Below are 25,747 nucleotides of genomic sequence, written 5' to 3'. Positions count from 1 at the left end.
AATACGTCATATAATAAATACTGGTGGGAAGATTGAGATTAACATATTTACTCAATCAAAATCATACATATATAATATGAACCACACTAATCTTAATGTTTACTATGTAAGGCGTCTAAATGTCATTATAACTCTCAATTATTGATACTTCTGTCAGAGTTTTGACACAATGACGCCCGAAAGTGGATGTATTTTTTCCTGATAAATTATCCAGCCAGAAGAATTCAATATTCTCAAAGAGACACTATTTATCGAATTCATTACTGATAATGCTTTCGACTATATATAGAACATATTAAAATGAATAGCCAATTAGGGGCCTGGTGGCGGAGCGGTTAATATGTTTCAATACATTTCTACTAGCACTCCTTTGTTTTGTCTTCACTAGACTGATCATATAAAATCCTCTTGCTGAAAAATGTAAAACAATAACAAAAGACAAATTTTATCTGCTAATTTATTAAATACCAAACTTTCAGATCAACTAACATACAAAAATAAAAAAAAAATAAAAACAAATCATAACATTAATCACAGTTAGGCTTATAACAAAGATAATTATCACAGAGAATTCATAAAAAACATTTCAAATTTCCACGAAAATAAAACAGTACAATAGTAATCACTAAATAACAACACAAATGTAAGAAATTTAATATCTGCATTTTAGTGACATGTTTTTATGCAGTTAAACACTACGACTACTAACTTAATAACTATCAAATATAATGCCTCTACAAGCAAGACCAAATTTTAAAGCTATGGACTGTAAAGATTGATAGACAAAATGAGATAATGCCCGTCAGTTAGAGTTGAATGTAGACTTTAACATTTTAAATGGTGTATAATAGAGCTAACAAACATATTATACAATGCAAACTAAAAATGATTACCTTTTTCAGTTCCAACAGTATCGATGTGTGATTGTAATCAACATCTAACGGAGGCCACGATTGACATATCATTAAGAATTCCCATTCTTCAACTAGCCCTCTCCCCAACCTCTCTGTCACGAGTTCTGGATCATTTGGCATTATTACTCGTTAGTTGGTGATTTTATTCTGGTAACTAGGATTCCTACACATTTCAAACAAGACATTTCCCACAAATGATTTTAACTTGTTCTGACTTACACAAACCATACCAACCAAATACCATGTATATATTTCTGTACTTCAAATCACACTAAAAGCACCACAGCAATGCATTACGACATACTGATATCAAAGACTCCCGTTGACGAAATGATTCAGACAAAGGTATGATTTAAGGCTATTTGACCGTATTGTCACTTTCTTAATGCGATATTGTTGATGTGCCAATCCAAACATTTGCATAGTTTTACCTTTTAATTCAATGAAGTCGTTGACGATAGGAATTCGATATAATTAATCGCCACGAATGAACTTTACTTAGAAACACAATCAAGATTTATGTACACATCACGAAAAATTGCATAAATGTGAATATGTCACATAAAAAAAGAAAAATGAGGTAGCCATCAATATTGTTTTACAATAATATGTGAAAACATATTTCTATGCTTACGGTACAGTATTTACAGCCACTATAAACTAACCAAGCCAAAATAACGTCTATCAGGCAATAAAACATAAAATGTCACCGTTATGACGTCACTAGGCCTATGTTGATATGGAAACGTGAACTGACACTGTTCAATAGCTGTTATATCTGATGGATTAAATCATCATTATGACGTCAACATTATTACGTCACAAGGCGTAATGTTGATATGGAAATGTGAACTGACACTGGTCAATGGCTGTTATATCTCATGGATTAAATCATCATTAACATGGGTTAACGTTAATATCTATAAACCATAGACCTATAAAATGAGTAAATAAGCATTAACCTATATCTTACGGTATCTACTTCAATCAAACAATCATGTGATGAATGTATTCAATAGGTTAATATTAAAACTCCTCAGTATACTGTAAACAACTTTATTTTTGTGACATACATATTTTCGCGTACTTTAACAAAAGAGCTCTAACGCGAATTCAAATATTCTGCGAACAATTATATGAAATATTAATACGGATGCACGATTGCCAAAAAGAGCCCTTGATCGCGAATTACTGTATCTACGAATATGTTGGAATTAAAGAAGAAGCGAAAATGGTGTGGTTTTCAGTATACAATAACCTGAAACTATTCAAAGATCTTAAATGCGTCGTCCATTGTTGAATTTAGTCCTCAGTCGAGTTTGTCGGTAGAACCAGATAGAGACAGGTCCGCGTGACTCTTGGCTTCATTCAGAGCCTCCAAGGCTTGTTCTGTCCCTTGAAGGGCCATGCATAGGGACCGGATCGCCTCTAATTTGTCAGCCCTAATACTGCTTTGATATTTTGCCTGAAATATAAAGATAATGGAATTACCTCAAACAAATAATAGCATTTCAACAATGACAAAACAGAAAACAACCCGAAAAGAAAAACTTAAAATCTTCGAAGAATCGTAAAATGTTTCCGAAGAGTAAAATGCAATTCTTACTAGTATGTCCTTTTATGGTGGGCTCTCGCGAAAATGTTTCTTCATACTGTACACAATGTCGACGGCTTTAGCACAATCCAGTTGTACTACAATAAGTCTATGACGAAAATAAAATAAAACGTACAAATCATTCATATCAGTGCTTCTCGTGATTTTTATATCCATCATTAAGGTTTTAGAAATTTTGTATGACTATATATCATGTCGTAGGTGTAATTGTCTAAACAGGGTATTAAAGAGCATTAAATAATGTTGGTCTTCATCCTTAGTTCTCTGAGATACCAACAATGGAAACCCACAGGAATATTTGTGATACATCATGCATATTATCATAAAACGTATCTAAACACAAGTAGCGTTTACGTCAATAGTGTTACTTGGTAAATCATTTCTGCTATTAAAAATTATAGATACATAAGCCTGGTCTAACGTTGAAAACATCTCCACATGTGTTTAGAAATAACATTTGTGAATATACATTCTTGTTTCAGAAATATCTGAGTAGATTTTGATTTTACATATGTACTGCAATTTACAATAAAATATTTCGTTACAAACAGATATACCATATCCCACTTGTTGTACCTAAAATTGTTGGGGAAGTAATAATACAAGTGTTTGCGGTTTCTTTGTTGATGAATGAAAGTATAGCCTCTGTATGGCTAAACTTTACCAATGAGTTGCGGTACTCACTTTTGGATCTCAGTGGAAGCAGATTCGAGGTATTCTTTTGGCAATTTGAAAGGTTTAATGGTTGATTCTGAAAGGAAACGATGAAGAAAGTGTCACATACAACCATACAAATGCGAATATCAATATGCAAACATGTTATGTACAAGTGTTAAACACATGTTTTACTTCAGGGATCACTTGGAAAACATGCTTCAAAAACAAATACAATTCATAATATATTTTGCATGCTTATAAAAATGGTTCTGGAAAGATCTTATCCAAAAACATTTGGTTTCCCTGTCGTTTCAATCTATACTCGCCTCCTAACGCATTGACTAAAATTTTAAATATGGGTTTTGGATTCAAATTACACATGGGCCAGTTGTAGATTATGAATATTAGGTCAGTGACTAGAAATGACTCACAGTTTGGCAGACGAACTTTAAAATCGATTTTTGGGAATTGGATTGGGTCTCACAACATGTCTTACCTCTCCTGACAGCTTGTAGGACGTGATACTGCGTCGTGTCGTCTCTGGCTTCAGAACTGATGTTCGGTCTTTGGACAGCTTCACTGGGCACCGCCGTAAATACTGTACATTCATGGTTCATCAGAGTTTTGAGGATCCTTCTGGCAGTCGGCCTCTCTTCTGGGTCTTTCATCAGCATTGATTTCATCAACGTTATCACGTCAGTGCAGTACTTTATTCCGTCAAATGGAGGCAGCTAAAGAGAGTGTAGATATTATCACAACCTGTATACGATGTTTAAGTGCTACTGTTCCGTCTTTGCATATTACAGAGTTAGCTCCCTTGCAGGTAGGTGTCCATTGTGACGTCATTATTTTGTGAGCGCAATTCACATTGTTTTCTCCGTTACGCTGCTCGCAAACAGATGACATCACAATCAATACCTACCCGCAAGTGCAGATAACTCTGTAATATATAAATACAGACAAAGGAACATTGTAAAGCAATCGAAAAATACCAAAATTATTTCAACAATGCATTTCAAATATGTGTATTTGTTTTGTACATCCACATGTTCTTTTATACCTATCTACCATAAATTGTAAAATGGGGACATTTTACAGCTAATATACTTCCATCCTCTATATCCTAGCGGTTGTTATCGCTGTCTTTATATCTACCTCTGGATTAAGTCATAGAAAAACTCAAAGTATTCTTCGCGAAAAAAACTGACCTATCATAGGCCTACGATGACTTCCTTTGGAGCTTATAGAGATCCACCCTAACTTTAAAGCCATAATATCTTATTCAATTCTTTTGATGTACATCAGACTGTTGTCACACATAGAAGGGTACTCCAGGGGTAGACACAGCGACAGTGATAGTAACCCTGGAATATCGAGGATGGTACATATATATCCATAGTTCTACTTCATCTGTATTTGAAACGTTTTCTTGGCAACTTAATTTTGCGACATCTAAATCGTCCGGAAAGTAATTGTTGGTTTGCAATATCAATGTGTTCAATACAACAACCACTGCCATGGTTTAGCATGTCCTACCTTGTGGTTCCTTATACAGTTTATCGCTTCTCTCTCCCTCGCACCGTCAAATGCAAAATGCATCTCAGCCATTTCATACGCAGTACATCCAAGGCTCCATATGTCTGTCTGCAAAGGTAATATACACTAACACAATATCATTGAATATTATCATTGACTATGCTTAAATAATATCTAGGTATAATGACAATTCGCCAAAATCCGACATAAATAGGGTGTTGTGGGTGTGGGGGGATTGGAATGTGTTAATTGTGTATCAATTTTTATATAAACAATTTATACACAGATAGCGGATGCAACACACGCTCAGCTCGATTTCTTTATAACTTATATATTTTATTGTCAATTTTACAAAAAAATCGCATAATTATCCTTGCAAATATCCCCTCAAGAAGATGATCATTTTCATGGATTAGTTTGCGTACCTTTTGATCATACTGTTCCTTATTAAGGATCTCCGGGCTCATATAACGGGGTGTTCCCATCCTTATCGAATGCTTGGACGGGTCGACATAGTCAGTTATCCTGCAAAATATTTTCTTGGTGAAAGTCGAGAATGGAAAACAATTGTATAATATTTGGGAATAGTCGAAACGTTTTGTATCCTTAAAGATGCTCCACCGCTGACAAATGTTATTTTTTCACTATCAAAAACAGGAGCAGACGATTTAGTATTTTTCTTCAATTACAAATGTTACTTACTTTACACCATTACCACCATTGAAAAGTTTGAGCTTCTAATTTTACTTCAAGTTTAAAATATGAAAAATTATTAATTGCATCCCGAAAAAATTCAGTGGCACTATATCTTTTATGGAATGAAGTAATGATTGCGCATGCACCAAAGGCGAAATGAATTATTTCTTTTTTTTGTTAATTAGGCATTCATATACACGATTAAACCCCAATTATTGTTCAAATGATGAATATCATTCATGCTCTGTCGGCGGTGGAGCATCTTTAAAAGAAGACGATGTCAGTTCAATTTAAAACTGTTATTCCTTAAAATCGTGGTTATGTATATTTATTGTTCCTTAATGTCGAAATGTTTAGTCAGCAAATATATGATATTCCATTCTTATCGTGTATGATATTATGTATTCTATATTGATTACAGTATAACTGAAAAGTCTAATTATCTCACTTGTAAAGCTGCATTTTATTTAAGCGTCTTTGCTATGAAGTGATATACATAAGTTAAATCTTACCTGGACACCCCAAAGTCGCTGATTTTAAGTATCTGTCCTGATGTAAGAAGAATATTCTTTGTCTTGATATCACGATGGAGAACTTTTTTCTTGTGAAGAAACTGTAAACGATATATCAAAAGTAACGCAGTGTTGATTACTTCTAAAGGCGGATCATCTAGTACCCTAAAAGATTCGTATTCTGTATTTGCATATTACAGAGTTATCTGCCCTTGTGGGTAGGTATTGATTGTAACGTTATGTGTTTGCAAGCGTAACAGCGTAACGTCATACTTTCGGAGAAACGACGTTAATTGCGCTCACAAAATTATGACGTAACAATCGATACCTACCCGCAAGTGAGCCAACTCTGTAACATGCAAAGACGGAATGATTTCCATACATGTGTGGCAGGTGTTTCTAGGACTGGTTAGTCATACTATGTAAGATACAGACGACAGAAAGCGATTATGAACGGGAAAGTGTAATACTACAGACATACTAAAAAGGAAAAGATGAGGGAGAGGACGTCTGAAAGTGGGTATATACTATCGATAAGCGTAGAAAAGCGGATTAAGAAAACCCAAAAAAACATACAAACAAATCGAAAAGAAGAGTATCGTTAATATGTAACAGTGAGAGTATGGGACTAATAATACGGAGACGTACCTTGAGCCCGTCTGCTATTTGCTTGAGGAAGTTAACAAACATGTCTTCTGGAAGCTTGGTGTTGCGTGATCTGATGTACTCGTAGAGTGTTCCACCAGAACAATACTCCATAACCAGATACACAGTCTTTCCTTCTGTGAACGAATCCACAAAGCGCACCACATTGTGGTGTTTTATGGATTTCAGAATTTCTTCCTCTCTACTCACAAGTTCTCGCTCTCGACTTTCCTGTACTGCCGCCAGCTGGACGATCTTCAGAGCATAATATATCACCTGGAATTGAATAAAGAAGATAAAGGCTGAAGTGACAATCTGTTTTTTAATATGTTGTTTATTTTTTAGTGGTGTTTTTCTCTATTCATTTCCGGAATGTGTTACCATTTATGTGTGTATCTCGAAGGTAAACAAAAACTGAATGAAATATCAATTATCCAAGTCTGTAATATTGTTTAAATCGAAAGGTCCGTGCTTGAAACGTTTCAGAACGCTCGCGAAATGCATGAAACTTCATTTCATGCGAAAATAAGTTCTTTGCAAAGAACATCACTAGTCCTTCAAAATTACAATAATTTTTTTGCAGGTTTCTTTATTATTTTTTATTTTTAGAGGGTTTTTATAACCCTTTGGTCCCACTTTTAAAAGAATATGCAATACGATGTGTTTGGATTGCAGTATAAATCGGAAGACAAGTTAGAACCTAGTATTGTTTTGTAAATGGAAAACAATGGTTTGGATGCAATTATTAAATCAGAGATTGGGAGCTGTAATCTGTTATCTATTGTAATTTCTTGATTGAAAACTTGGCTATGGTGTATTTTTTTTTATTTCGCAATGCTTTATTTTGGACTACGATCTACGAGACGCGAATTGTCCATTAAATCAACTATTTTCCAGGTTTCGATGTTTCTCCTTTTTATATCATATACATATCCATGATGGATATACGTTATTTTAGTAAGCAGCATTACATTTTTTCATTGTTTGTGAAGTTATTCTTATTTCTATTTTTTTTTCTTTTCTTATCTGAAATTTTCCACGTAAGTATTAATTATAGATATGTAGTATATAGACTATTTCTATACACAATGATACAATAACCATTACGATATCTAGACAGTATTGTTGTGTTCCTATAGACGTCAATACTTGTATAGGTAAAAACATTTATATACATGGTATTGACACTCAAAGCGCGGGTTGTATATCATTTCATGAATTAGAGTTTAGTCGGTCAAAACTTTAACGGTGTTTCATATAAGCGATCTAGCTTTCATGGGATATAATAATAAAAAAATCTCAAAATTTTGCGGATAAAATTTTCACGATCATAACAAAGTTTCGCGAAATCGCAAAAATATCATTCACGTGAAAATAACCAGCTATACGTATGTCTGTCACGTGCATTTACACGTGATAATGAACACGACAATATTGAAAAAAGTATAAAGTGGACGTTGACTGGTAGTCTATCCGTTATGTAGGTGTATTCCTGTGGATAAATTATTGTGATGTAATTATACAAATGTATAATAGATTCATGATTGTACATCAATTAAAGTTTGATAGGCAGGATAGAAATAAATGATCCATTGAGTTCCTAATTCTTATTCAGAAAAGTTTTTATAAGATCGCAGTAACTTGTATTACGTAAACACTCAAACTTTAAGATAGTGAGAAATTATGAGATAAAAAGATATAATGTGATTTAGTATATGTAATATTATCATGTGTTGGAGTATTAAGACCTCTCTAACGAAGATTAAATATATTGAGGTAAATCAAGGTACGGACGATTAAAACAATACGGAGTGTATCGGAGCAACAACCTCAGGGGGAGCTACTAGGTAAACACCTTGGATGCATTTACGTCATTTATTTGCATTACAAACAGGTACCTTTGCAATACCAAATAACTCATATCTGAATTCGGTTAATGTGTCCCACAATTTAAACTCTAGATTAAAAAGAAACGTTTGTATTTAAATACCGATACATCAAATCGACATGTTTCTGGAATGTTCGAATACCACTTAATATAACAAACCTTTTTAGATATAGTACAAGCATGTATCGGGTGCTAAGAATCCACACTTTCCTCTTTCAATATTTTGATACTATTTTTTGACAATAAGTGACAAAAACATTCCGCTTTAGTTTGCCTGTGCTGTTCTAACTTCCAGTGGTATTAGCGCTGTTTATTACTTTCATCGTGAATACTCACATAACCTTTATAGTTTACCTATATTGTTTCATTTAGTAGTAAAATCACCTTTTGACCGAAATCGATTGTCTGATTATTTTAAAGCATATGACAGCAGACATGCATTCTTCAGAAAACTGGGTTATATATTCTGCATCTCACTTATTTGCAAGACATTTTTCATAATTATATATGCAAATAACCGGATCATTCAAATGAATACACTTAGTAGGAGTTTTCGTACATGAGTATGATCAAGTATTCGTTGTATGCAACGAAAAATCGAACAACAAACAATACGTTCCTATTTCTGAAGTTCATATTTAATTATCGTAATTTATTTGCAGATTATTTTGTTTGTCACTTACCTACGGTCATTTAAAAGGAGGAATTTATAATTATTTCGATAACACGATTATGTATTAGAGATTGAACAATGAAGACTAATTTATCTGATTTAGAGCTAACATCGCCGCTCTGGCCATTCGTATTGTTCGTACCAAGATATCTATTATTACGGATTTGAGTCATCTCTACTATTGTATTGAGAACGTTATTATAACCATAGCCTTAATTGCACTCAATAATGCTTACCTGTCATAAAATATTCTAAAGGTCATTTTAGGTATCACAATTACAAACAAAGTTTATTTAACAGTAGTGCATGCCAACCAGTATGTTGAACCCAATACACCTGGTATACAACAATGCACAATGCACACATTTTTAAATCGATATTGTGTTTTAAGGAGAATAATCATATGAATGATCGATCTTGCCTGCATATTTTGTAGACCAGTGTTTAACGTATATAGGATCTGTTTGCTTATTCATGTAAGATTTTCTTAAACTAATCTAAGAGGTTTTTACTGTTTTCACGCATTGGCGAGTTGCATAAAATGTTTTATGAAATGAACACAATATTAAGATACTTTTTGTTACATAACTACCCTAACCTACATTCCGAAAAATCTGAACGTCAAAATATTCGGTAAAAATCCAGCAGAAGCTGCCATTTTGTCACGACGTTCTGGAATCCTGACGTCACGTCACTGCTGCACTAGTGACGTATACAAACATATTACAAGGGCAAAGTCATGGGTATCAGGCGGAAAATGAGATAAATGTATATTATCAAGATTTCAATTACTGTTTTAGAGTTTAATAAAATTAATGGAGTACTACAATATTGAAATGCAATCGTTACTTGTAGTATAAGGAAAGGACACGGTTTTTCTTTAAAATAGCAAATTCAAACTGTGATTATAACCAATCACTCCTTTTTTGTGTGTTTACTTTTGCTCATGTGTGACGTAATACGTTTGTCCCTTTGGAAAGTATGATTTACTGTGACTTGAATTCGGCTAATTTATAGACAAATTTGAAACAAATTTTGACCATGTTACGTAAAATATTCATAAGATAATCTGTTATCTATAAAAAAAATCTCATTTCATTTTCCCCTGAAATCATAATAATAAGATTAATAAAATAATCGTTTTGATATTAATGGTTATTTTGAATGCATTTGCACCTGCAAAAAACAATTTAACGTTGTTGTGGTTAAAATCAATTGAACGCGACCATTTATACGTATATCACGATACAAACACCACAGCCTTATCCATAGCATATGAGTTGCCAGTCATACCCTTCAGACCAGGAAGTAAATGCCTCCAAACCAACAACACCTAAATTACCTGTCCTAACGGAGATTGTCTGGGCTGTTCTTCTTTGGTCACTTTGTATACAACTCCGAATGTGCCCTGACCGATCTTCTCGTCACAGATGTACGTACCAAATTTCTTGGGTGGAAGTGATGCCGCCATTTCGGTATCGGTGTTGTCATTGGCTCCTGTTCACGACGACCGCCGTCACAAGCCTCGATTACATTATCATGCCAATCAACACGGGTGGTATTTCCCAAAATTCTAAATATAGAACCTCCCGATCCAATAGTAGTTCAAAAATCGATTGGAAAAATACATTGTTGATTTCAATAATATATGTATATTACGTAGCTTATTTTAATTATATAGTGTATGTACATGTATTCCGTAGCTTATTTTTATTATATAGTATATTTTGTCTATATACACATAAAAGCTGAATGAAATTGAGATGATATTAGTATTATCGTTGTATAATTCCATAGATACTATATGTGCTTTTTATTGGTTTGTTTGATGAATTAATTAACGTCCTATTAACAGCTATGGTCATGTAAGGACGGTCTCCCATGTATACGGTTTGTTGTGTGTATGTTTTGCGAAGTGTGTGTTTTGCGGTATGTTCATGTTGTGTCTTTTTGTATAGTGGAACTGTTGCCCTTTTTACAGTGCTATATCACTGAAGCATGCCGCCGAAGACACCTAGCAACACACCCCATCCGGTCACATCATACTGACGTCGGACGAACCAGTCGTCCCACTCCCTGTTTGCTGAGTGCTAAGCAGGAGCAGACACTACCACTTTTATAGACTTTGGTATGTCTCGGCCAGGGCATACATACAATTGTTTTATACAAACTTGAATATATGTATGATATTTTAGAGATGGGTAACAATTGACAAGTAAAATGTGTGTAATATGTATATCTATTTACAGTGACAAGTATGCGTTAATCAACTTTTTACTGGGTTAAGTATAATGGGGCGTGATGACCCGAGAGAGTTAGCGTCTGCTTCACCAATGTCATCCGCCATATAAATCTACGTCAAATCAAGGTCAAGTGTCAAGTCAAAATCTCAAATGAGAATTAGTCTGTCATTTAAATCATATAATTGATAATACAATGCATTATTATTCTTATTATCTGAGATAAAAAATAAGATACTGTATTTTAAAATATTGATAACAAACGCTCATGTGTGTATGTATCAGTTTTATACAAAACAGAGAATTGAAAACTCAGAAATGGCACTCATATGCATAAGAAGAAGACACAAAGATTAGTTTTACGTGCACGTAACATCATACAAATTCAAATTACTGCTTTGTACATGTATAAGAATAACACAGGATGTCTTAAAGAACAAGTAAATGTGTTATTAGAAATATTTTATATTTATTTGATATGTGAAATCTATAATTTCAAAGAGGAGTAATACAAACTGGTAATACATAAATTGTATTACCAGTAATGTATATAATGAACAAGACGTTTTGGACTCACGAGACGCCAAACAGACTTACAAATTTTGCGGATGCTTTTTAAACGCACCAACATTGTAAATTAAACAACATTAAAACAATTTTAGCGCTACAACTGTAACATAGCATCATCTTGATTTCTGTCAAATTGTTTGCTAAAATTGATTCAACAACGTTAACAGTACAATTATCTTCAAAGGTATCAACCTCACGAATATTACTTATAGCACTACATACATATGTATGAAATCTTTTCTTTGAGTCGCTTTTGAATTTCAGAGTTTCTTAATCAGAAGATAGAAGTAGACTTTCAAGTTTGCTGGTTGGCTGTATTTGTACATCATAAGAAATGGGGATCTTCTACAGTGCATATATACAAAGAGAATACCATAAATGTATAGTTTGAAGCCTGTAACATTAATTAGAAATATTACATTTAAGGTTAAAAATGTCAACCATATTTGGTCTTCCAAACAATGCGTCAGCGCATGTGCTGTGTTGCATCAAGACAAAGTCAGCTGCATGCGCACTTACCATCACCTCAACTCGAGACAGAACAATGCCTGAACTACATTTTGAGCAAAGTCAAGAATACACTGGCGCGTTTTAAGTCAACACCATATGTTAATTAAATACATGGTATTTTTTATCCATAAAACATTTATGTTTTATTACACGTATATATGTCAGATAATTAACAATAAGGAATGCAGTCAATTAAGTATAAAATAAAATGATATAAATACATGTATAGTATGTCCGATGAACATGAACACAAAAAATATGGTACTCAATTTAAATCAATTTAGTAGAAGGTTATTCACCCAATATGAGGCAGTGAACTATTCAAGACTCACCAAAATAAGATCCAACGATGACGTGGTAGATTAATGAAAATTAAAATATAAATATAGTGTAACATGTAACAATATAATCCAATAAAAAAAATAAAAAGATAAACAGGATTTCAATTTTGAAACTGAATAGAATGGATTTCATATCGATTGGGTAAGAACACCTGTCCAATTTAAAAAAAAAGATCATTTAAAAAACGTCATTAATGGTAAATGCATAGCACCAATTCGTACACTATGACAAAATACGGAATACTGTGAACTTACTTATTTAAGCACAGTCATCACCATGGGTACATATAAACAATCTTCAATCCTCAAGCGGAAAGCGTACTAAAACAGGTATTTTACAACAAATCTATATTCAATGATGAAGTTCCTTTTTTCAAGGGTAATACGATTTTGAGTCATAAAAGGGCAAATTTTTCGGGAAGAGCACCAAGAAATGACTACTTTGTATAGTTTATGATTGAATATATACATATGTACATGCTCGAAAATTAATAAATGTACAAAAACTGCACCATAAATTGTAAAAAGGTAATGAGATACAATGTTCATTTACCTCTCTTAGATGAAACATATACAGGAATTTTCGAGATATTTGTTTACATCGTCAGTGTTGTAGATTTATGTTATTATACAAGTATGCGTTTTAGGTATCAATACCATCTTTAAATGAGACAATTCAATTGTAGACGGATCAATGTATATCGGTGGTAACCAGTAGAGATGAAATCGACGATGTCGTTATTCCATTCACGCTTTTGTGCGAGTTAACATTATTGCGCTTACGAAGACACCAGAATTCGGTTACTGGGGCCAGTGTTCGCATTTGTACGTTATTCCCATATTGAATGAGGAGAGTATCTAGTCACCATAGAATGTCCTACAGGTTGGTATGGTCTGGTTCCAACACAAAGTACTCGTGGGTTACCTTCGGTTCCTCGTACTGTGTGCCCGACGGTAGGGGAGGTTGGTCATTTCCACCTTGACCTCTATACACAGGGTCATTCAGGGAGGAGTATTTCCCGCTAGGGAAGTGGCTCAACGGTTTACCGCCATGAGCTTCAGTTGTATTGTACTCAACAGAGGAGGACATGGGGTTTGAGATTGCGTTAGGTTCTCCAGTCGGCTTATTTCTTACTGAAGGGATGGGGTTTTTCGAGGCCCTCTGTGCCGCTATAATGTCACTGTCACTGATGTAGCAATACTCCGCTTCTTCGTTTGTTCTAGGGGGCGCATTACTAGCTCCTCCCAACTCGTCATAGACGTTACCTACTGGTGCCTTCTCTCGAGAGTTGGACGCCAATCCTGTGTACGCCTCCCCTTTGCCTCCAGATGCTGTTGGCTAGAACAAAGAAAGATTGAAAATAAAGTTTTCCTAATTTTATAGTTTTAAACAAATACCATACCAATATTTAATGTTACAGCGGAAACACGCGGTAGTCTACCAACCACCCCAGTAAACTCATAAACAGTATACATAGGAATTATGCTGTGGTGGCAGACGTAAGCCCCTCCCATTCGTTCTAATTGGTTCTCTACTCGAACCACGAGTAAGCAGACAGAGGTAGAAGAATAAAAACACATATTTCACGGCACTTTAGAGAATTACGGAAATAAAAGAAAAATGCTATTTGTTAGTGATACTTCCGTGTTAGTTCATACCAAAGAAAGACACATGTCGCTTCAGTTATTACCTGTTCTGTAGTATTGAATCCATGGTTTCTGTAGGCCATATTAACGTTTGGTTTGGCTTCTGGTTGTTCTTTATTCCTAAAACATAAATTCCAAGAATTACCACAGGAAAATCTTTTTTCATACAGGTATTAATGCCTGCCTTTTTTGCAGTCAATTTGTCTTTAGATGATGCTTAAACAATGTAATGTTATCGTAAAAAGAATTGCATATAAGCCATTCGAATTACGTTCCGAAGAATATAAGTTTTTAGCAATAATGCAAACCTACGGAGACTACTATTCGACATACCTTCGTCTAGACCGAATGACGCAGACGACAACAACAACAGCGACTACGACGGCAATGATTCCTCCTATGGCGCCACCTATCGCGCCGGCATTCGAACTTCCTGACGCAGGCTTTGCTGTAGTTGGGGCTTGTGTCGTGGGGGAAGGCGTAGGTGGGGGTGTTCCTGCATCATTTAATGAATGAGTGTTAATAATATTTACGTCATTCAAATAAAGAAAGTACATATCTATACCTTCCTTAGTCATCCAGTGCAAAGTGATACAGTTAATAGTAGAAGACTCTTCGCGAAAAATGATTGTAAGTAAGTATACTTTAGAAGCATAGAAAGTAATACAGTAAGAAATATACATTAGTTAAATCTAACAAAACAAAGCAGCATTGGAAATCCACAAATACCACAACCTATTGAAACACGATAATATTTAAATACCAATTATTTAGAAAAAAATCCCTTACATGGAATAATGTGGTATTGTATTGTAGAACGTTTTCCATATCGAAAATTAAAAGAATCAACGATACAGCAACCACTCAGATAATTTAACAATACATTCATGCAACAATGTTATTTGTGATAATGTACTAGTTAATATAAGTGTTCATTGTGAAGAAACAGTTACCTGATACGTGAAGATAAGTCCAATCCCATATATAGCCATGCGAGTTATAGACCTCACAGATCAGAGACATGGATGAGGAGGCGGTAAAATGGAGGAGGCTGGAGGCGGCGCCCGTTAACTGGGTGTTCTCGACCCGGGACGGTTTCTTGTCATTAGGGACATCTGAAACAAAGCCAGGAGTTTAAATCAAAATAATTTAATTTCATATGTAACACTCATTTCTATTGGTTAAATCTTTGAGGTTATTTCCCCATAGACTGAAAGAATGATACATCTAGTATTATGACAGCACGGCTTCGCGGGGAATTTTAAAATTGACCGAACTGAATTATTGGATAAGATATCAATGCGCCTCAACTCCATTTGTTTTATTGTAAAAATAAGTAAAATCACAAAAAATATGCCTAATTAGTACCTGATTGAGTTATCAGAATTAAAATGTAAGCAATATTCTCAATATATTTTGGGGTTATGAAGTCATAGACAAAAAACTTAAGGACCTTGAGAATAATGCTTAAGGGGTTTCCCATCGCCAAAAACTTAAGTAACATATTATCATGTCATCAAATGCTTATAAAATGAATGCAAATAAATTGAGTAATATCTAACATTACATCGATGAATTAGTCTGATGAAAGAAAGAAATTAAATGTCATTTTGGGGGCATTGAGCATTGCACAAAAAGAACTTCGAGTCGGTAATGAAGGTTGATAATACGAATATTACCACAAACTGTCATGTTTATGTGGTGACAAGCCTTTACCTTGGAGCATGATAGAGTCTATGTACCACGTGATCGTTGGTTCAGGTACACCGGAAGCGCTACAGTTAAAGATAATATTCTCCCCAACATATGCTTTAATTGGACTTGGTCTCCGGATCCATACAGGCGTCTCTGTGGAAAGATAAAGGATAAATGAAGAAATTACGGAGGAAAAACACCAAACAGTGGTCAGTACTTGGCAACTGCCTCACATTGGATTCGAACACGCGATCCAGAGTTGGAAGTATGTGGTAATATATCAGTACATCTTAAATTGATATCCTTCTATTAGGTGGGTTAATCAAAGTATTAAATGTATCAAAAGGTACATATTTTGCGTTGATGGAAGAGAAGACATTAAGACATTAGAAAAATATTTTTGAATCTTAGATTTGGACATATGTATCCTTTATGATGCCACATTGTTGATTGGATGAATAACAGTCTTTATATATTCTTTACAGAACATATTTGAATGCATTGAAGTTTAACAAAGAAGTTTAATGTAGACCTCGGACCCTAACCAATGCGACACCAGTGTTCTACCGTATGGCTGAAATCCAGGCAAATAATAGAACTAAGTACTTTGTGAAATATAAAATTGTTATAACACTTACTTTCCACAATGAGGTCAAAAACGACGCCATTAGTTAGCGACGTTCCGGGGACGTTACATTCGTACCGCCTGGCATCACTGAAACGTACGTTGTTTATCCTCATTGCTCGCCCCGAGTCTGTAATCTGGTCGGATCGTACCGGAGCACCCGTATCAGCATCATACCATATGATTGTGGGCAATGGTCTGATATACCGACAAGATATCAACATATGTTTATATCAAAGTTCTAAATAACAATTAGTTGCGTTATACATTTATGAAATCAGTTTTCATAAGATTTATAAAATGATATGCATCACGTCTTAGAATATGTTTATTATCAATATTTTTACCCCAACTTGGTTGATCTTTTTTTGCATTCTGTTTAAATTGATCACATTAAATGAACAAAAACTTATATTTTGTATATTTTGGCTACGTAACAAGTGAATCTTTCAAAAATTAAATGTGGACTAATTCAAGAGGTTATTTAATTTTCCTTCCATAATATTGAATTATGATAATAACAATATCCTCCCTATACAAACAATTTTGGATCCGTTAAAATATTGGATCTTCGCAAAACATTCTTACCTGCCCCCGATGATGCACCTCATTATGACGTCACTTCCGTGTAACGCCACCGGAAACTCATCAGAGTTCCACAGAAGTTCCGGGTTGGACTGTGCAACTCCACCTGCAGAAAAATTCCCATTTATTAAAACACAAAGAAGAAGCAATTAATTATTTTTCATATTTCAACTTAAGGATGTACTCCTCTGAGAAGCTCAAACTTTCCAATGGCGGTAATGGTGTAAAGTTAGTAACTTTTATAACTGAAGAAAACTACTGAATCGTCTGCTTCTGTTTTTGATAGTGAAAAATACCATTTGTCAGCGGGGTAGCATCTTTTAAGGTATTCGTTTTATTATTACACTGTATGCAATTTATTTACATTGTACCACGAGGAACGAAGAGTGTAAGTTATATGCTGGTGGTTCGTCTACACTACATTCGTTTTATCATTACACTGTTTGAAATTTATTTACTCTGAGGAGTGTAAGTTACGTGACTGATAGTTCGTCTTTAATACGTTGGTACTGATTTTAGGAATGGGACGTTGGAATGATTTCCCATATTTTTTAAAGCAAATGTTTATTTGTGCCCTTTGTAATTTTATTGTGTCCAATTGGAAATAACAATATACCATTTCGATAAAATGAAATAAAATGAAGGTGAGGCATAACAGTCAGGGGGCTCCGTACATATGACAGTTCATGATATTAAAGCATCAAAACTATACCTGATACTCGCACGTTGAAGATGGGACCATATGTAGTTTTCTGAAGTAGAGCATTGTTGATAACACATCGGTAACTTCCTATATCGGTGTCCAAGACATACATCACGTGCAGGTTACCTAAATAATATAAAATTCAGGAATAAGCCACACCATAATCAAATATTATTTCAAATATTGGCTTAATACTTATGTTACTATATCTTGACCTAAATAACATAAAAATTTCTTGACGCGAAAATTAAGTAGCTATTCATAGTGTCGCTTTTGGTTTGCTAATTATATGGAGTAATTTAATTATTATATTTAGTCACTCATAAAAATTTTCCCTCCATTTTTTTGGAGTATATAAATAATAAAAACATCCTATTTCTATCACAATCGTAACTGGTAAAGGTAAAGATACAATTATAGCACTGTTTTTGTGAGCCACGTAAAATAAATAGCAGTGCTAAGCTGGCGACTAAATTCAGGTTTCTACGATCACTGAATTGGTATAAACATGCATATTTGGGTTTCCGAGGGATGCCAAACACAATTGAATACTATGAATGTTTTTTTTCAATGGTACAATAATAGAAGCATCTCCAATTAAGACAACATCCTATTTCCGTGAACCATGGCCCGAGGATGGGTTAAGATCAAACTCATTAGCAACAATTTGTCGCCATCATAACGCTAATTAAAACAATTAATGTAGTTGACATATTATTTAATGTTTAATTCTAACGGCAAGGTTTTAATATGATAAAATTGTGCTGAAAGGTAGATTAGTGTCACTTGAAAGTTTAGTTTGGGGGGTTTCTATAATGCTGCCATGACAGGAAATACTATAAAAATGTCTATTTGTGTAAGCTTTACCATGGATGTCGGCGGTAATTCTGTCGCCATAAGATAGTCGTATATTTGACGTCACTTCCACCCTCGCCCAGTAGACTTCCGGTTCCGGTACGCTGTAAGGAATTTCGCATGGTAGAGTATATGGACGATTTACCACTGTAGTTTCGTTATAAACATTGTATTGTTGACTGTGGTTATCTAGAACTGCATGGGTAAGATAAATAGGATACGAAAAAGTTTCCCCGAAATCATTCCTGACGTAACAAATATATTCTCCTTCGTCATCAGGGCCTGGGTTGATTATCTCGTGATTTGCATTCAAAATACCACTTCCGGTTGGTTTGTCGAACCATATCAAGAGTCCATTTTTCTCCCAAATAAAACTGCAAATATAAACCAGTAAACGATCAGGTTCGCTACGAAGGGTGTTTAACATTGATATCACAATTCTTTCAATAGAGACAAAAATGTATTTCAATAATAAATTGAAAAAGGATTAAACAATAGAAAATAACTACGAATTATCACTCTTCAGTAAAATGCAAATTACTATAATGTCATATATAAGTATATGTTAGTTTCAATGTAACGACATCTGATAAAGGAGCTGTTCTTAGAAGTAACGACAAACCTTTCACTTTTTTGTACGTTATATACAATAATTTGTTATATGAATAGTTTACGAGCGCTATTCAGTATGTGAATCCTGGAGTATCTAAGATGTTCTTTGATATAATCACATACTTTTTTCATCTGCCAATCCAAAATCTTATAGTTATCATATTAGTCATTTCGTAGTTATTGTTACCGTATAGTCGGTTGTTTAGGATGATCAAACTTTTCTCTAATTTATTTTTTTGCAATCTGGTTTTCAAGATGATTATGGCTCAATTATTTTCCATAGCAATGTCCCGCGAAAATATCATCCTCGCGAGAGTGACCAGAGTCATTGTCCATAATTATGACGTCACGTTATGTTACATGGTACAAAATATGGTATATTGGTTAAACCAAAACGGATTACTTTAGAGGCGAAGACCCATCAGCTCTGCAGGTTAGCTGGATACTGGAGTTAGACGCAGCGGAATAGTAGATGTTTTGTTGTGACTGAAACAGCAGTCTTGGAGGTCCTTCCCGCGCTGTCAAAAACAATGAGTGAATACCTAATTTCCGTTTTTAATATCCATAGCATACTATAAAGTAGGATATGTTCGTCAGCTATTGGCGGTGTGATTCCGTTTTTAATATCCATAGCATACTATAAAGTAGGATATGTTCGTCAGCTATTGGCGGTGTGATACATGTAATTGTCGTGCCATACATCTGTAGTCGAACCATTTACATGTCAACAGTAACACTTAATGAGATATTCATGGGTGAATAGATAGGCGGATAGAAGGAAATATAAAATTCCTTTTTAAAGGGGTAAATATAGAACAAGATGGTAGCAGTAAAATATTTCTTAATGCTTCTATAAAGAATATCACGAAATGAATATGTAATAGAGTCTTTTACCTATAAAGTAACAAGTGTTTGCCTAGAGTACGTCTCACAGATTAAGATACGGTCATTACTTGTAATCCATGTATGCATGATGTAAGTATATATGTAACTTTGTCTAATAACGATAATAATACGTAAAATAAGTTCAAGAAACAAGTTTTAAGTGAGGGATACGTACCTAAATTGATGTGAAATACTGTCAATAAAACCAGTAGTCTGGCGAGAGTGTTCAGCATTGTTACTTTTCCTCTGAAAGAAGAATAAAATATATGCACATTTAGAGAGATATGGATGAGAACATACGTAACATATCAGGTATTATCGATTTCTGTATCGATAAAAATGCAACTGTGGAAGTCATAGATACAATGCCACGTTATAGTGCAGCTCTTTTAGACATCATGGATTCGTTGTTGGAGAAAAAGCAGGAAGACTGTTGTTTCAATTTATGGTTTTAGTCATTGATTTGTTGGGCGTCCTATTAACAGCCACGGTCAGTTAAGGACGACCTGTCCTGTATATGAATGTTTTGGGAGGCTGCGGTATATCTCTGTTTTGACTCCTTGTAAGAGTGTAACTAGGTGATGATAATCACAGACAGAGGAACATTATCTTCAGAACACTAGTCGATATCGTGTCAATGTTTTTGACACATTTATATATATCTTGACACAACGGTAGACGGTAGAGATAGGACTAATGGTATCTTATGTTGCATGATGCGTTAATAGTAACAGTAATAATAACAGCGTGACTCATAGTTGATGGTTAGAAATATAGCGAAATAACGATGAGTTTATTTCAATGTTATCAATGCTTCACGCTATCGAAAGCAATATTTGAAATGAAGTGGTTAAACTTTTGACCCAAACAAGCTCAATGGTACGTGCAGAGGAAAATCAATAAAAATATTTTAGGAAAATATATTTTAGAGATAAATATGAGGTATATATTCATGCTTTAAACAAAATTTGTTCTCACAGTACGAGCAAGATATAGTCCATTTAAAATACTGTATTGAGTTTCTAAGTGGCAAATGTATTTTAAAGTCTTAAAAGGTTTACAATCTTAAGAATCTTTAACTGTATTATCACGAAAACGCATCGCTGAACAAGTTAAAACGGACTATTAGGTATCCATGTTTGTAAATGTTCAGTAGGGGATACCGATATGTTTGTGGACATGCATATTTAAGTATGGAATCCGCCATTAGTGCATGATATAGATAATATAACCTAGCAAGTATGATGGATCCTGGTTCAGTTAAGTTGAAAAAAACCAATAAAGTTTATGTAATGGAGAAATTGCAGTTACATGGCCGCGAGGTACCAGACGGTGTGCTGATCAGGTAGATAGTATATATCAATTCTGATTTTATCACAGCTGTGAAGGAAAACACATTTACCTAATAATCCCCCCTCAGACGTAAATAAAGAAATGTTCGATTAATTTTTGTAAACCGTGGTAAAATTACCTGATGATGTTGCATAATATTTGCATGAGATTTATAAAAAGAGATTTATGGAATTGGATTTAACGTTGATCAGATTGGAAATGTCGTCTCCATTAGTGAGTCATGCAAATAACCCCCAGGCTTTGTTTACAATATGATGTAGACGTTGAGATGTACTTACAATAAACTCTCTGGTAATTTAATAAATAAACAACAAATTCCAAACAATATAAATCCAATCTCATGTTGGGCATACCAATTCACAAACAAGCTGCTGTATCATAACATAGAATATTCATTGCGTAAAAATGTTGGTGTTATTTGTTACAAATAAAAGATTTTATTGATGTTATTTGGTTAATTCCGAATTAGCATATTACAGTTATTTGTACTTGCGGGTAGGTATTGATTGTGACGTCATGTGTTTGGGAGCGTAACGTCGGAGAAAACGACGTGAATTGCGCTCACAAAATCATGACGTAACAATGGATATCTACCCGCAAGGGAGCTAACTCTGTAATATGCAAAGAATTAAAACGCTATTAGAATCATTGTTCAAAATAGCAACAGGAATACTTTAACCCATAGGGACTTGGCACGACTTTCTAACCAAAATATATTATTATATATAGTATTACATGCATAATAGTATCTATATATATCTACATTTATACTGTTGATTAGAAATTTGTGCCAGGTCCCTGTTTCATTTCAACAAATTTTATTGACAATGATGTTACAAGTCAAATGGATTAAATAACAGGCAAAGCCTATATAAATTCTCTCCTATGGTGGCAAAAGTAATAGTTTAAACTTACATCAATTATAGATATTATAATTAAGTTTTGAAATGAAATTTTACAACAGATAAAGGGAGATAACTCTTTTGCATACTTATTCACACAACACACATAATATAAATACAGCTGCTGTCCCTGTCCCTGTGCTTCTACCCATAAATTATATTGAAAGCTCTTAACCTCCATCGAAAAAAGTATCCACGAAAATTTCATGGAATACAGTTTCCATTAACTTGTACATAAACTATTGTAAAATTGCAACAAAATCAAGTCCTCTGAATATGTAAGAGTGAGCACGCGTTCTTAGATTCATCGAATTTAAAAGAAAATAAAAATGTGGGACAATTTCAGAAACCAAACGAGAACATGGCATATAAGACAAATTGAGGAACACTGAAGAGGTGTAAAACAAAAATCGAAGAATAACAAGAGTTATCATATCTAATAACATATTTTGTAGCATATAAATGATATAAATAACAAAAATGGGGGAGGGGTATCAATAATGTTGATAGTAATGTACACCTACAAAGAGTTAATATAAACTTACATTATATTTATGTTGGATTGTCTATGCCATTGGATCAGCAGGTTGGTGAATATAATTGTTGAACCTCGATAACTCGTAGTACATTTTTGTATAGTTGCTTGTAGCGTTCGTTTTAATTTACTGCTATTTATGGTCAAGTCATTTGCAAAATTTGAATAGTTTTAACTGGGGTATTAAATAACAATCATCACATAAAACAAAATAATGTGAAAATGAATAGACGAACTGTAGATACAATAGAGATTTTATTTTTAGGTAATGTAAATACACATAGACAAACTTAAACCTTCAATTATTCCTTAGATGTAATAAACTATTCCTTAGATGTAATAAGACAGCAGTCAGTGACGGAGTTATGGGTCCAGTTTCACCAACATTCCTTAACTTAGAATTCCCATGAGAAAGCATTATAAAAGTTAAGGAACCTTCTTGACCTATCTTAACTAATATAATAGTTTTCGATGGAGATTTTCCTTCAGTTAAAAAATGTTCATGACACTTCGGTCTTTGTGCCTTAAACAATATTTATAATTCAGTGTACATAATATGGGTTCCCTTATGAAGAATGGGTTATTTTACTGTACGACCTGTAGGGTATGATAACCTAATTACATCCGATATATTCATGTGTCTGTCTAATGAATTCGTAAAATCAATAGATGTAGTTGAAGTATTATTTACCCTGAAACCAGGACTGCATTGCTCCAAGATGAGTATGAATTAGGATTGGTTGAAATGTTTGTATAATAGTTAATGATTTTCAATTAACGGTGTTAATGCTAGCTTGACTTATGGGAAATACGAAAAATATCCTTTATATTGTGATTCTGTAAGTAGATAATTGTGGTATATGGTGATACGGGTGTGTCGCTAAGTTGTGGCATTGCTTTTGTTACTTACGGGGTGTTCGGGTAGTAATACAGGTATATAGAATTACAGGAGTCATCTCTATGGAACCTGATATAGGCCTAGTTACCGAGTGTATTGACATAAACTATCAATTTACAAGTGTTATTTCAAAACAAACAGTTTCTATTTATGACCACCTCTTACATCTTAAATGTTACTATATCAACTTAGATTTTTTGGTTTCAACGTGAATGTACATACCGTTATTAAATTTAAGAGTATGTACATTTTGTATGTTGAAAGAAAAACCTTATGTTTTATTTAAACTTATTTTGGTTTTCACTCTATCTATTGTATTGAAAATATAATTTGATTGATAGTCGGTTTTGACTGGTAGCGATCAACACTCATCGTCATTATTTCTATGGATTTCTTTGATGACTCACTGTCATTAATTTTGTATTTTATTGATATTTAAATCATTTAAATATCAAATAAAACATTTAAAGATTTGTTTCAGATTCGGCTGCTAATTTAACTTATAATTAAAGTAATAATTTCAAAACAACAGTAAAAAGAAACAACATCCCAGGCATTATCTTTGTTTATCACAATGACAAAACTTTTGATCACTCATATGAAATTAATGCCGATGGCATTTTCTTTAACATTAAAGTATGAACAATCTTACCTTTTTAATTTGCATTAAGTCCAGAAATCAGAATTACGAAATGAGACCTCTCCGTCCTAGATAACCCAAACTACACATGTGTTTACATACCTGTTAACGCCTACCTGACACATCTATTGTATGAGCCACATGAACACAGGTATAAAAATAGTTCGTATACATCACGTCTGAGAAATAGCAGGCGAGTACACCCGTGAATGCCTATAAGCTTGAGGCACCCAGCCTTAACACCGAGCCAACCCTTTGTGAAGTAAATAGTGCAAATCTATTGGACCGTGAAACCTTTATATAGTCACAAAGTTGATAAGGTCATATCAGTGAAATAAATACGACGCTCAAATGGAAACAGCATTAGTAGAGGTTAACGCTGCCATTACTATTGTATAGTATCAAAACCATTGTTTGATGTTGTTGCAAAAAGGACTAACTTAAAAAGTTTATTACGTGTATTCTTTGAAGGCAATACAAATAAACGTTGAAAATTTCAATTAAGGAACATTAAAATTTCATTGAAAATTAAAAGGAAATGCAATAAATCGTAGCCATTACATTACTACCACAGACTGGTTAACAAGAGAAACAATCTTGTTTTAAAATATGTTTTAATTGTAACATTTATACAATGTATTTTATGTTGTTTATGAAGAGAATACAGGTTCCATTAGTCAAAGGGACATTACTCTAACATGACTCTCTGACGAGAGCTACAACTCCATAGTAGTTCTCTTTGCATCATCAGAGTTTAGAGCCATGTCAACTTTGTAGATAATATCAACTCATGTCTTATCGTAAATGCTATTAGCTTATTCTGTAAGATATTACAGTTACACTGTTATCTGATTTTAATCATTATGTTAAGAATGTACGTAGACTTGTTTACAATGCCCTAAAGGCCGTGCCCGAGGTAAACACACCTGTTCTTTGTCATTGTGTGGATATTAAGTGTAAGTTTAAATGACAGTTATATAATATTAAGCTACTTTAATGTTCTTAGTCTTACATT

At 33.9% G+C, this 25,747-nt stretch overlaps 2 protein-coding genes across 3 annotated transcripts; both read right to left on the bottom strand.

Moving 5' to 3' along the window:
- Positions 1–530: 530 nt before the first annotated feature.
- On the bottom strand, positions 531–10,678 carry LOC138305175 (serine/threonine-protein kinase Nek4-like). Its single transcript, XM_069245599.1, has 9 exons — positions 10,479–10,678; positions 6,579–6,851; positions 5,931–6,031; positions 5,148–5,247; positions 4,723–4,830; positions 3,683–3,917; positions 3,214–3,280; positions 2,521–2,617; positions 531–2,379 (listed from the first exon to the last, which is right to left on the bottom strand). The coding sequence occupies exons 1-8, from the start codon at positions 10,605–10,607 to the stop codon at positions 2,533–2,535; spliced, it is 1,098 nt and encodes a 365-aa protein (XP_069101700.1). The 5' UTR covers positions 10,608–10,678; the 3' UTR covers positions 531–2,379; positions 2,521–2,532.
- A 969-nt stretch (positions 10,679–11,647) lies between these two features.
- Positions 11,648–24,940, bottom strand: LOC138336401 (neuroglian-like). 2 transcript variants are annotated; one of them, XM_069285887.1, is made up of 12 exons: positions 24,835–24,940; positions 20,580–20,650; positions 19,923–20,037; positions 18,920–19,281; positions 18,062–18,178; positions 17,353–17,455; positions 16,778–16,962; positions 16,161–16,292; positions 15,398–15,559; positions 14,778–14,940; positions 14,489–14,564; positions 11,648–14,136 (listed from the first exon to the last, which is right to left on the bottom strand). In XM_069285887.1, the coding sequence occupies exons 1-12, from the start codon at positions 24,855–24,857 to the stop codon at positions 13,675–13,677; spliced, it is 1,971 nt and encodes a 656-aa protein (XP_069141988.1). In that variant the 5' UTR covers positions 24,858–24,940; the 3' UTR covers positions 11,648–13,674. The 2 variants fall into 2 exon arrangements, with proteins under 2 accessions (XP_069141988.1, XP_069141989.1); XM_069285888.1 differs by having other exon boundaries at positions 24,745–24,937.
- Positions 24,941–25,747: the final 807 nt, after the last annotated feature.

This window comes from Argopecten irradians, chromosome 12 (genome assembly GCF_041381155.1).
Source record: "Argopecten irradians isolate NY chromosome 12, Ai_NY, whole genome shotgun sequence".
Classification (NCBI taxonomy): domain Eukaryota; kingdom Metazoa; phylum Mollusca; class Bivalvia; order Pectinida; family Pectinidae; genus Argopecten; species Argopecten irradians.
The sequence above is the reverse complement of the archived record's forward strand: the minus strand, read 5'-3'. Positions and strand labels throughout refer to the sequence as shown.